This window comes from Blastomyces gilchristii (genome assembly GCF_000003855.2).
Source record: "Blastomyces gilchristii SLH14081 genomic scaffold supercont1.25, whole genome shotgun sequence".
In the NCBI taxonomy this organism is placed as follows: domain Eukaryota; kingdom Fungi; phylum Ascomycota; class Eurotiomycetes; order Onygenales; family Ajellomycetaceae; genus Blastomyces; species Blastomyces gilchristii.
Genome location: NW_003101657.1, coordinates 530,989 through 544,587, shown reverse-complemented (window position 1 = coordinate 544,587; position 13,599 = coordinate 530,989). Strand labels below are relative to the sequence as shown.

At 37.5% G+C, this 13,599-nt stretch overlaps 4 protein-coding genes across 4 annotated transcripts; 2 read left to right on the top strand and 2 right to left on the bottom strand.

Moving 5' to 3' along the window:
- Nucleotides 1-3,908: 3,908 nt before the first annotated feature.
- On the top strand, nt 3,909-4,895 carry BDBG_08636 (uncharacterized protein; the record flags this gene model as incomplete). Its single annotated transcript, XM_031723661.1, has 2 exons — nt 3,909-3,992; nt 4,383-4,895. The coding sequence occupies 2 exons, from the start codon at nt 3,909-3,911 to the stop codon at nt 4,893-4,895; spliced, it is 597 nt and encodes a 198-aa protein (XP_031580905.1).
- A 1,200-nt stretch (nt 4,896-6,095) lies between these two features.
- On the top strand, nt 6,096-6,326 carry BDBG_08635 (uncharacterized protein; the record flags this gene model as incomplete). The annotated part of the gene is made up of 1 exon (XM_002621009.1): nt 6,096-6,326. One exon carries the CDS (start codon nt 6,096-6,098, stop codon nt 6,324-6,326), a length of 231 nt encoding a protein of 76 aa, XP_002621055.1.
- Nucleotides 6,327-6,610: 284 nt separating this feature from the next.
- BDBG_08634 (GTP-binding protein) lies at nt 6,611-8,622 on the bottom strand (the record flags this gene model as incomplete). The annotated part of the gene is made up of 9 exons (XM_031723660.1): nt 6,611-6,862; nt 6,927-7,112; nt 7,193-7,398; nt 7,464-7,675; nt 7,728-7,759; nt 7,819-7,912; nt 8,012-8,280; nt 8,430-8,480; nt 8,555-8,622. The coding sequence occupies 9 exons, from the start codon at nt 8,620-8,622 to the stop codon at nt 6,682-6,684; spliced, it is 1,299 nt and encodes a 432-aa protein (XP_031580904.1). The 3' UTR covers nt 6,611-6,681.
- Nucleotides 8,623-9,745: 1,123 nt separating this feature from the next.
- BDBG_08633 (H/ACA ribonucleoprotein complex subunit 2) lies at nt 9,746-10,624 on the bottom strand (the record flags this gene model as incomplete). The annotated part of the gene is made up of 2 exons (XM_031723659.1): nt 9,746-10,134; nt 10,309-10,624. The coding sequence occupies 2 exons, from the start codon at nt 10,622-10,624 to the stop codon at nt 9,746-9,748; spliced, it is 705 nt and encodes a 234-aa protein (XP_031580903.1).
- Between the last annotated feature and the right edge of the window lie 2,975 nt (nt 10,625-13,599).

Here is a 13,599-nt window from a genome sequence, read left to right as displayed (position 1 = left end):
TGATTTCAAAGTTATACTTGTCAATATCTATTAATAGTTCTGCTTCTTATAATCATTGTAATACTCTTTACATATATTCTTGATATTCTTTTCTGAACTCATCAGTGAAGATAAGAATGTTATTAAGATATACAGATACAAATTTATTAAGAAAATTCCAGAGTACTCAGTTTCATTGATAAGAGATAAAGAATAGTGATTCTTCTTAATTAATCTATTCAATTCTCAATAGTTCACACAGAATCAGAGTTCTTTATTTAATTTCTTTACAAAGAGAATAGAAGCTGCAGCAGAAGAGTTACTAATATATATAAATTTTTTATTTAACAGATCATTGAGTGTCTTTCAAAGAAGAAGTTTATCTTGGGACATATTATAAAGAGAGTCTCATGATAGCTCAGAGTTCTTATTATTCTTCTTTTCTAACTTAATACTGTGATCTACTTCTGAGTCTTGTAAGAGAGATATATTTATAGTATTATCTTATCAGAAGATATCTAGGTATTCATGATATTATTAAAAGAGTTTTGTATAAGAATCTGTTATTATAGTACAGAATAACTTCTCTAGAGCTTTCTTAATATCAGTCAGACTGATAGAATAGATTATTATATAATTCTACTATCAGTAATCTTTTCAGTGACTTTCTTTTCAGAGTATTTCATAGATATTAACAGAGATCTGTATTAAATTTGTAGTTTTATAAATATTATCTTCATGAACTCTATTATTATTAGAGAATATTAAGCTTCTATTTTAAGTGTTTAATAAGATATCTTATTCAGATAGTCAGATAAGTTGTAATATAAGATTATAATTGAAATTATCAACTTTATATACATAGATATCTTTATATTAATATTCTTCAATATCTATGTTTAACTTTATTATATAACAGATATAAACATCTTTTAAATTATTAAATTCTGTAAGAAGTCAGAGTTTTAATAAGAGAATACACTGAAGATTGTAATATCTTATAACTGAAGATTTAATTATTATATAATAATATAGATTACTGTCTATTATAGCTTTCATATTATATATATTATTAATTATAGTAGATATAAGAATTATATTCATTGTTATTTTCTCTTTAAATTATTATCATCTGATCTCTTCAAGCTTTTATTTATAAATTTAAACAGAAGCTAATCTTTTCTCTATTTTATTAAAATATTCTTATAGTTATCTTCTAAATCTTTCTTCACTATAATATAATTGATATGAACAGATACTGATTCATTCTTTAAATAAGAAGATATATAAATTAATCAGCAGTTGAAAGCAATGTATTCTAATTAGTTACAGTTAATACATACTTCTCATTAACATTGATCAGTGACTTCTTTAGAAGTGATCTCAGAAACTTGAAAGTCTATTCAGACAGCAGAGACTCTTGCTTATATATAGATATTTAAGTCTACTTAATTCATATTATCTATATCATTATTATTCTTCAGTGCAGATATATAAGTAACTGAATTATTTCTCAGTGCAGATGTATAAGTATAATATCTTCTATTATTATTCTGTATACTCTTAAGCTTGATAAGACAGTCATTTAATATCTGAAGTTATATATAGAAATCTTTATAAGTCTGATCTTTATCTACACTTATAAGTTTCTGTAAGAGTTTAAAAGTTAATATCTTCTTAAGTATGCTAATCTTTATTTAATTCTTTCAAAATTAATCATCTACTTCTAGAATCTTAATATCAAAGTCAGAGATAAATATTATAAGAGAAGTATTTCTCTATCAGATACTCTATAATTAATTTAATACTTTCTATTATATAATAGTATCTTAGAACAGAATATTAAGATATTTAATAATATTATCAGATATTTATAACACTGATTCACATACTTTTATTTATAAGGAAAACTTCTATTTTATATAATTCTTTAATTATTCATTAATATATTAATCTTGATTAATTAGGAAATCAATGATATCTTCATTTATACTCAGGTTTATAAGTATTTTCATTCTTTATAAGAAGTAAAGAGTGAGATTAGAAGTATTAAAATATATAAGAGGATTTAAGTATTCTTTCAGTATTTTTGTATTTAATTTTATAGAGATTGAAATTGTATAAGTTTCTTATTAAGATAGTTATTAAATCTCTTCATATGAGTATTATTAGGGTACATGGATAGCAGTATTTATTATTATTATAGTGGTAATATTACTCAGAGGCAGTGTATAGTATGGCTATACTTATATTCAAGAGTCTCTCATACTATTATTAGATATGATTATATTGATTATTAAATATATAATATCTATGAAATTAGAAGAACTATAATTATATAAATATCTTATACATCTATAATATCAGAACTCTTAGATCTTTCACTGATATTCTTTTTATAAGATCTTATTCTCTTCATAAGATCTTATTATAGAGTCAGAGTGACTAATAAGTAAGCTTTTATCTGAGAACTCAGTATCTATTTAACTGTTTAACTGTTTCTCTATTTCTTATATATTATTATATATTCAGATATCTCAGTGAGTAATTATTTCTAATAAGAAGATAATACATGAATAATTATTTCTAAGAAGATAATGAATATTTTTCAAGTGTAAGAGATCTACACTGAATAGATTGATATAATATATAGATCTTATATAACAAAGTAAAAAATGTTAAAGAAGAAAAAGAAAGAGAAAGTGTGAGAATCAGTGATTGAAGTGAATATTTATACATGTATACAGTGTGTACACAGTGAAGCTTCAGAGTGAAAGAATAGAAATTCTGTGAGTTTTTTCACCTGAGAATTGGTGATTAAGAATGACTGAGAATCGGAGCTTTCAGCGGAATCTATGGAGTGTAAAGGAATAGTCTATATGATGATCGGGCGCAGCCCGCCACAGATACAGTCACATAATCAGTCTAGTTTCATAGAGTCATAGTATCTTAGTAGTATTCTGATAATGACATCTGCTAATTACACAGTTACTGAGTAGTATTATAATAATGTTAGAAAGTTCTGCACTGTCTCAACATCATCTTGACATTTAATATTCAGTGACATGTCACTGAATATAATGATGGAACATGTGTTACAATCAGTGACACGTGACATGAGTGGAATGATGGATCCACGGTGTAATCACTGTAAATTAACCCTATGTTCTTCCCGTATGGATCGCTCCGCCTACACGTGATCCCATATGTTCCTCCCACACGACTACAACAGATCACAGAAAATGATTGGCTCATCGAACCACATCAAACATTAATCTGCATGATATCTTTTGGTTTAGAAGCGGTGTCAACTCATTACAATTCAGAACATTGAGGGTAACAGGGAGCTTTATAATACTTGGAACGAGTGGCATCCTTTTGAGCCTAGCTGCCTCTTTTTAAAATCGTGGCTTAACTTCTTTCATGCTAGGCTCGAATCGAAGTCACTCTGTCACGGCGGTATCTGCTTTTAATTTGTGAAAGGGGAGCCATTTTTTTTAATCTTGCGTTTCTATGTGTTGAGGCGCCGTACATCAACTTCCAATTCGGTGCGACTGAAGCGAATGCTGTTGCACACCAACATACCGATTGAAAATATGTACTCAGTGCATTACCCTGGAACCTAACTTAAATAGGCTTATTTTTGTTCCCCCTTACATTCTATGTTTCCGGATCTATTCCCCGCACCTCTGAGTCAAGGGTCGTTGTGGAGACAGTTCATATACGGTTGGCAAATAGGCCCGAGAAACAGCAGATGGAGCTAAATAATTTTTAAAATAGAGAAAAGGTGCGGAAACAACGGAGGCACTGTTCATCTTTCCCTACTCCGTAGTAAGAATGGAGTGATTGCGCTCATACAGGCAGGCAATATTTAACTCCGACGAAGCAACGACGCCCCAGCCCGCCAAAAGTTCAGTCGAGACGCCAGAATGTCCCCTCCCACCATCTCACGCACTGCCCCATTCTTGACATCCGACGAAGAATATCTCACCACTGGTCTCCGTTCAGATCTTGTAAGATGACCACAGCGCCAGAGCAAGAGAATTCCCCATAAGGTTCCCTCCCCGTGGGACCATTTCTAATCGTAGGCACCTTTGTTCCTATCGAAGCGCATTCTCCCTAACCCACTGTCGAGTCTAACACCATACATCAGCACTGGGACTCTTCCTCACCACTACCTCCAATCGAACAGCGAAGCTAGCTTGTCGAAGCGTTCCTGGAGTCAGAGTCCAACCCCACAGATACGTTCCCCATACCACGGAAGAAATCCCCACCGTCCTTGAGCCTTACCGCCCAGCTAAGCTGCGAAGAATAGCCCATCAACATGTTCTCCATCCTTCCTCTTATGATGGCTTTTCTTCTTGCGCACCTACTATGATGGAGGTTCCGATGACGATACAAAGCTCCAAAAGTGGTTTGAGGATTTCGGGTGGAATTTATACTCCCCCTGGCGAGATGCTAGCCCGCCTGGTTATTCGGGTGACGGAGACGATGAAATCTGCGCCTCACGGAATACGTGGTGGATTCTCCTTGATGACCCTGAACTCTTTGATGTCGGCGACGCCTGGCCTCGGGTTTATAGCACCCTACCCGAGCTGGTGAAGCCTGTGAATACACATCCCTTCGAACCAATGGCTGAACAACTCAAGCTGAAGGACAAACTTATCAAGTCCTACGGTTACAAGCCCCGTAGCGAAGATGTGTTTAACAGAATACTACATGTGGCCTATAATGATAGTAATCGAAACCCAATCATCCTTCTTGACAAACAGGCGTTCAGCAGGGGTGAATGGGGCCTCGTGTATCTTGACTCCAAGGGTGATGTGAAAAAATCTCATGCCCATCCTGATTCTCTAGGTTATTTGCACATTTGTCAGGAGATTGAACTCATTGCATGTGAGATGAGGGAGTCCTGAAATATACAACTTTTAGAATGAAGATTCTCCTTATTTCATTCCACCCCCTAAACAGGTTTTTCCGTTGGTTTGGGAACCTTGGCCACTTGTTGCTGTCAGCACAGCATCTAAAGCTATCTTGTTCTTCTTTTACGTTGCATTTTATCACTAATTGAGATTCGTTACGGAGAAGGCCCAGGAAGTAGTGATTTCCAGTATGGTTGGAGATTAAGGTAAATTCTTACTACTTACTCATGAGCAGAATTCCTATTCCAGAGCACCACTATTGGAATATATCTACTACTCATATGTCTCCAGCATCAATGTAAGTTGTTACACCAAAGGCCGTGACTATCCGGCGGGGTGATGGCACAATATCTTGTACAGCTAGCTCCTTTTGTTGACCTGGCTGTTCTACACCACTATAGACCTTCAACTAGCCTTGAAGCTGCGGTAAGATATTGAAAAAAACCTTCTAGTTCTGCGCGGATTGGCTTTTCATTATTTCCCCAGTCTGAGGTCTGCAGGTGGATTTTGCGTAAATGAAGTCTTGCATCAAAGTCCAGAAGCATGCAACGAATATATGTTGCACAGTGGGTTGGTGGCTGGTGTATCTTTCGGCCTCTTTGAGCTTTACAGGTATGTCAAGCAAGGCGGGTCCGGTAGGACTCTGGTTGGCCACAGTCTGCTCGAGGTCCAGCTGTCCTATTGAAGTCCAAACCAGTGTCAATCCATTCATTCCAGGCCATCCATTCATGATCCTAAGAGAAATTCAGTTTGCCAGAGGAGCTGTTATTGAGAAGTACATGACAGAAAAACGCGATGGTCTCGCACACATCCACCAACTTCTATACTCTGATAGCTGCAAATCCCGCCTTGTTCAAATGAGGGGAAGCCAAGACCGTCACAACCATCAGGTTAATTGTCAGTACATAACTAGAAGCCCGATGAACGTCTAGGTTAAAAAGGAGCTAGCCAAATTCGGTAGCAAGCCCTAACTCCTGAGGTCTGACTAACTATCTTGAAGCTGTGACAGCCCTATCTACGTCATAGGCCTAACACCTACCAAAACGCCTCACCTCACCCACCTTCGCTAATATGCCCCCAAAACATCTTCTCTTTTTGTATAGAAAGCTGGGAGTTAATTCAGACAACGGCCATCATGATCAGAAGATCGGGTGTACTATATAAGTTACGATTCCCGCATCGTCCACACCCCCGATGACAGCCCTCTCCCCAGGCATCCGATATGCATGGAGAGGCTCGACGGGAAAGGACCATAGCTTGGACCAGAGCAAGCGTGGCAACACTACGGATCCCATAACCAAGGGTTCGGCTGGTGGGTTGAAAGACAAGGAAGAAGCCACAAAAGGAACGGGAAATTCCAAAAGCAATGCCATGACAGAACGGGATCACGAAGGTTCCACGAAGAACGCAGAGAAGAGCTTCTAGAAGCTCCAAGGCCCATTATTGGCATGACCGATGAAAGGGGCAAGGTGAGTCGGTTTCCTTATTTCGAATTTAGAGTACTTTTTCTGTCTCCTTTTGTCTTGGTACACATGGCTGATGCTCATTCATAATTTCAGAAGGGCAGATGAGCGGGCAAAGCATTAAAGGCCGCGCTACCTCCTGAGGTCGATATACAAGCAGGGGCATTGAGTTTCGGCGTTGAATGAAGAAAGGATCAAAGGAATATGTCATTTCGTTCACTGTATGGTAACATTTGAGTGGTATTATCGGCCGACTTTAAAAGATAAAACCTTCGGATCGTGGAAAGGCGTGTTAGCTTGGGAGTTAAAAAGAAATGCTACTGCAAAATTAGGATAATGCAGCCAGAAGTGGCCGACCTTAGAAATTCAGTCCTTACATCGTACTTCCCAATAGAAACTATCTCATCCTCTGAGACCCTTGTGCCTCCCGCTCCCTCTATATATGCAACAGGAGCATCACCCATCACTTTCCGAGCCACGTCAGCCACCGTGCTATTCCTGTAATAGTGTTAGCAGACCATAGGCTATTTAAAATTCCTAGTAAATACGCGGAGGATCTGACTTATTGACAAGCACGCAATCCTTGAACACTCCATTGACCGTTCTGGTTCCGGACGCAAATGTGTGGATATTGCGGACTGGGAAAACCGGCACCAACCCAAGTAGCTCTGCAGCGCGCGTGAGAACCTGGACGACGCCCGTTGATCCGAACCGGTACAAAACCAAATCCTTGAGATTTTCCACCCGACTGCCCAAACTAAGTAAGTATTGGATACATAATGGTTGGACTCGGTGAGCCAATTGAGGTAGCAAGGGGTAAGTGTATACTTCTTCAATTTCTCATCCATTTCCTTGAGGCCACCGCCGTCAGGGTCGCCCATATCTATTAGATCTTCTCTCGTATCTATAAAATCACTCCCTTCGACATACTTGATATAGCCTTGTTTGGCTAGCTTTCGAAGGAAGACTTCTGATATGGCAGAGCACAGGACGATCGATTGCGGATCTTGAACCTTGGCGATTTTACTTATATTCTATGATTCCGCTAAATCAGCAAAATGACAAAAATTTTCATAGAATCTTCAAAATTCTAGCCTACCTTGTCCGCATCAGGGTGGTCAATTTTATTTAGCGCGAGCACCGTGGGGAATTTTTCATCTATGAAGGCGACGACAACACGTTCCACAGTTTCATCCGACCATTCTTGAAGAGGCTCTTTTATATCTAATCGGTCAAGACATCGCGCGACGATCTTCGATGTGCTTCCGTAACCAGAAAACTGATTTTGTAGCGTCTCAACAGGCGTTGCCTCTATTCTATGTCAGAATAGCTGCATTTCAAATCTGGGCAATTCTACACGTACTTGTTGCAGTATGTCGCCGTTTTATGGAACCCCTATTACCCGTAAGTGTCTGTTTTCGGAAATGCCCCGTTGCCGTCATAGGGAGGTGTACCATTTTTCCATAAGATTCCCCAAAATCCAATTGACGATCTCCGACTTCAACCAAACAATATCTTGAGAAGGGTCGTACCCTCTAGTTGCCTTCCCTGGTATCAAAAAACACTTTATTCAGCCCACCCAAGAACATCTTATGCTGGCGTCGCCATGCGCTGCACTAGTTAGTGATCTGGATTGACATGACCAACCTTCAGCATCAGTCGTCCCGCTAACATCAACCACGTGTATTAACGCATCCGCATGCCGCAAGTCATCCAGAAATCTATTCCCGAGTCCCTTGCCCTCATGTGCTCCAGGAACAAGCCCAGCAACATCAAGCAGCTCTATCGGGACGGATCTCCGGCCTTCATGACAGCCACCGTAATTCGGTCTGCATTTATCTGAGACGTTAAAGCGTTTGCACGCGCAGTCTACCTGGAGGTAGCCAATGGCGCGCTGGGGATCGATAGTTGTGAAGCTATTCTCCACGATTTAGCGATGAAAACTCGGTGGTCTGGATGGAGGGGAATTGCATTGAAAGAGGGGGAGAAAGGAGGGGTCTGATATCGCTCTGGGAAGGCGTACGGGAAATTGCCTGTAGTCATATTTCTTCAGCTTTGCGGCAACAAGAAGGAAAGAAGGATTGACTTACCAACTTTAGAAGAAGCATCGGTCAAACTATTGGAATTGTTGTGTTAGACTGGTTAATTTCACGTCCATCCGGTGCAGGACATTTATCAATCCGCACGCACCTGTTTAGAGTAGTGGACTTCCCAGACGAGGGTTTTCCGACGAGGCCGATTAACGGATCACGAGGCATAGGATAGGATATACGTATGCGAAGGCTTAATTGGGCAAAATAAGAGTATTCGAAAACAGGTATTTAGCCTATAGCCCAGGGAAAAAAAATTAAAAAATAAGAAATAAGAAAAATGAATCTAATAATACTGTGTTTGCGATGGAGTTGTATCTTATGGATTCGGGCACTTGAGGAACGTAATTTACAGTAACAAGGTTACATCAACCATGTTAGAAGGTTAGAATACCTGCACATATACGGAGTATTCATCAAACAATTGTTCTAAACCGAGCTGTTACCTTGAATCACTTTCCATGTTTAATATTTTAAGTCAAAGGCAACAGATCAGGACTACACGATTTTCCCAAACCCTGACTTTCACGGACTTGTACGAAAGTACCAACAGGATCAATCCTGGAGGCGGATTCACCATACAGTAGTATAGCATCATCCCCCGTCTCACGCCATGCAATCCTGTATCCGTGCGAGTGAATGAGTGTGTGTGTTTTACCTTTCATTCATGTACCTGTAATTTATGATGTTGAAAGATGAAATTTGATTGGGTCGGCATGGTCATTTTCATTCTGGTCAGTTGAAATTTGGCTCCTGGTTTATATCGAACATACCCATGACGTAGCGTCTTTATAAAGGACCAGAATCGGAAGTACCAAGAACAGTGTCATCCTGTGGACATTGTCGGGAGTGTTCCTCTAGCAAGATTGATTTGCAACGCGTCGGCAAAATAACATCGGAAAAGGCAATAGGCTGGATGAGAAAAATGAAACGAAGCCAAATAAAAAACAAGTAGTATTCATTCCGTCCCTTTTTATACACCCATTTATGAACGCCAGGCAAAAAAATACGTAATGGATATGAAGACCGAGATCCCGTCACCTCGCATCGCAGATATATGGCTCGTACCATGATCCAACAGATATACGAAGTAAGAACCTTCGTGTGCGCAGAACAACAGAGCACAGAGCAGAAAACGACGGAGAACACCCATCAGGATGGGAATGAAAACAAAGAAAGAGAAATGCGAATAGGAAGAGCGTAGGGGACATGCAAAAGGGCAAAAAAAAAAAAAAAAAAAAAAAAAAAAAAAGCACATGGAAGAAGGCAGACCAGAGCGTAAAACTATTCTCTAGATTTTTACCTTCTTCGCTTCCTTCTGAGCAACTCTGACAAGTTCCGCATAATACTCCATGTCCTCACCATCGCCGCCATCCTTCTTACCCTTGTCTCTCTTGATCTTCGCACTTGATCGTGGGAGCACCATGACAACGCTTGTCGGTCTCTTGGTGGCGCCGGCACTGCCTAACTCAGCTCTTGACGTGACGTAAATATAGGGGATTCCATGATCTTCACAGAGAACGGGGATATGTGATATTACGTCCATAGGTGAGATATCGGCTGCGAGTACGACGACGGCGCTTGGAGTGTCGATAACGGCGTTTGCTGCGGGTACAGGCGATTTCCGGAGTGCTTTGACGACCTCTTTCACGCCTCGTTTAAGAGACTTATTTACAGCGGCTGCGGGTGAAAATGTTGTTGTTAGTAAGTATAATTACACGGGGAACGAACTCTATCAACACCATTCCATCGGATAGCACTGCACTGGCCATAACTGCGACCCGTGTATTCTACAGACTGGTGGAAACGGGGAGGGAAAGCAAGCTAGAAGAACAAAAACTGAGACAGGCATACCTTTCTTAACACTCTTGAGCACCTTCTTCGCTAACTTATCGTCCGCTAACGGGTTCGCGAAGGGAACGAGAGCACCAACAGGACGCTCCGCAGCGGGTTTCTTTGACGCGGTCTCAGCAGCAGGCGCTGGGGAAGCATCGGGTTTCTCCAGCTGCTCCAGGACCGTTGTCGTCAATTCCTTCTCCACAGCTTCGGAAAGCAAGCTCGTGTCCTTCTTTTTATCCTTCTTAGACTTCTTGTGCACGCCATCTGTCTCCGACCGCTTCTTGTCCTTCTTCTCCTTCTTTCTCTCTTTATCAGACCGGTCCTTGGCCATTGTGACGGGGAAAAGAAAAAAGACCAGCGGACGGAATTATAAGGTATAGGCGGGGACAAGAGAGAAAAATATCGAGTTATAGTAGCCGTTAATTAAAGAGAGAATAAATGGGAGGTCAGTCACAATTTTGCTCTTTTTTTTCGTCTTGGATTTCATTTCTAGATATTTTGAACTTTGTAGATTTTGCTTGCGTTTACCGCGCTAAGCCTATTATGAATTAGCTGGTCTCTCTAGCGCCTCGAACAAAAGTACCTAGGTATACCGTATCATGGGGAATTACCTTACATGGTTTAGCTCTATCCTGATCAGGTTTAGGGCAACATCACGGCTTTCTGAACTAATGTAATCAACCACCTAACGCTCGTTTCTAGACTGGCCGCCGGGACCATGAATTTCACGTTTGGTCCCATTTGATCTGGTCTCATACATTTCTTGATGTGAGTCTCATCAGAACTGAGCATCAAAAAAATCTGAAAATGAATCATTTCTTTCAGAAATAATGTGAAAAACAACCGGATTTTTTCTCTAATTGCAAAGAAAAATATGCATCTAGCTTAAAAGAATACATGTTTACTTCATAGACTGACCGTGTAACCGTGTCTGAGACCAGGACCAGATTTTTTGATAGTCTCATTACCAATTCAACTGATCCCATTACACAGTTTTAACATTAGATAGTAGTCTTATACTGTCTCAGTGAGACTTACTGTCTACTCTTATCACATTTTTCAAATGAGATCATGATTTTCACTTCTCAATTTAAATTATTTTTATTGCTTTAAATGACTTTAAATCTTATTTAAGTGTTATCAAAAAGTGTTACTTTTTAAAAAATTAAAAATAGGCTAAAAAAAACCTTAAAATGTCTAAAAATAGTAACTTTATGCTAAGAATAAGACTAAATGAAATTAAATGAGATTACTTTCTCATTTTTTTCAAGTTATAATTTCATTTTAAGATCTCATATATAGTCACTTTGCATGTTTTTTTAATAACTAGTCTCAGTGAGATTTATATCAAGAAATGTATGAGATTAGATTAAATGAGATTAAATGTGAAATGCATAATTCCGGCAGTCAGTCTATTACTTCGAGATCTTAAAAGAACTGAAGAAGAGATAAAGCTCAAAGTCAATCTAAAACTGAAGAGAATAGTCAAGTCAGTAAATCTATAACTATAAGCTTAAAAAGAAGAAACTCTTAATTATAAATCTTCAAACTTTAATTCTTTAGCTAAATATAAGAAGAATTTGAACTCTTAAACATCTGTTAAAATTAGAGAAATAAGAAATAACTCTGATAATAAACTAGATAGAATGTAAGTAGTTAAGATTTCTGCTTTTTAAAATAGTTATAATTTACTATCTTATAATAGTGATAATAGTTGAGTCAGTAAATCTGCAACTACAAGCTTAAAAAGAAGAAACTCTTAATTGTTTAAATTCTCAAATATAAATTCTTCAGCTGAATACAAACAGAATTTGAATTCTCAAATATCTGTTAAAATTAGAGAATTGAGAAATAACTCTGTTAATAAACTAAAAAGAATGTAAGCAGTTGAAATTTATACTTTTCAAAATAGTTATAATCTACTATCTGATAATAGTAATTAAATTCTACTTTATTTCTACTCTCTTTTAGTATTGTGATGAGCTGCGTCTGATTATTATATAGACTATTTCTTTACACTTCATAGATTTCACTGAAAGCTCTGATTCTCAGTCATTCTCAATCACTGATTCTCAGCTGAAAAACTCACAGAATTTCTATTTTTTTACTCTGAAGCTTCACTGTATACACACTGTGTATATGTATAAATATTCACTTTAATCACTGATTCTCACATTTTCTCTTTCTTTTTCTTCTTTAATGTTTTTCACTTTATTATATAAGATCTATATATTATATTAATCTATTCAGTGTAGATCTCTTATACTTGAAAAATATTCATTATTATGACAGACTGCGTCTGATTAATTATATAGACTATTCTGTTACACTTCACAGATTTCAACTGCTTCATTCTCAAATATGTACATCTTAATTCTCAGCCATTCTCAATCGCTGATTCTCAGTCATTATAAACATGTATAGATTCTTTCACTCTGAAGCTTCACTGCATACATCATCACATACATGTATAAATATTCACTTCAATTGCTGATTCTCACACTTTCTCTTTCTTTTTCTTCTCTAATATTTTTCTCTTTATTATCTAAGACCTATTAATATAATACTGATCTATTCAGTATAGGCCTCTTACACTAGAAAAATATTCATTGTCTTCTTATTAGAAATGATTACTCACTGAGATATCTGAATACATAATAACACATAAGAAATAGAGAAACAGTTAAACAGTTAAGCAGACACTGAGTTCTCAGATAGAAGCTTACTCACTAGTCACTCTGACTCTGTAATAAGATCTTATAAAGAGAATGTCAGTGAAAGACCTGAGAGTTCTGACCTCAGATGTATGAGATATTCATACAATTACATATCTGACAATTGATATAACTATGTCTAATGATAATATGAAACTCTTGAACATGAGCATAGACATGATGCTACAGTGGCTCTGAGTAATGTTGAAATTACAACAATAATAAATAGCTGATATGCATACAACTCAACAATGTTAATATGAAGAGATTCAATGATTATTACAATAAGAAACTCATGTAATATCAATATCTACAGAATTGAATACAAAAGCACTGAAAGAATGCTTAGATACTCTCACATATTTTAATACTTCTGATCTCACTCTCTACTCATTATGAAGAATGAAAATGCTTGTAAAACTGAGTATAGATGAAGATGCTATCAGTTTATTAATCAATCAAGATTGATATATCAATAAACAATTAAAGAATCATATGAAACAGAAGTTTCATTCATGAATGAAAGCTTGGAAATCAGTGTTGTGAACATCTGACAATATTATCAAATATCTTGATATTCTGTTCTGAGACA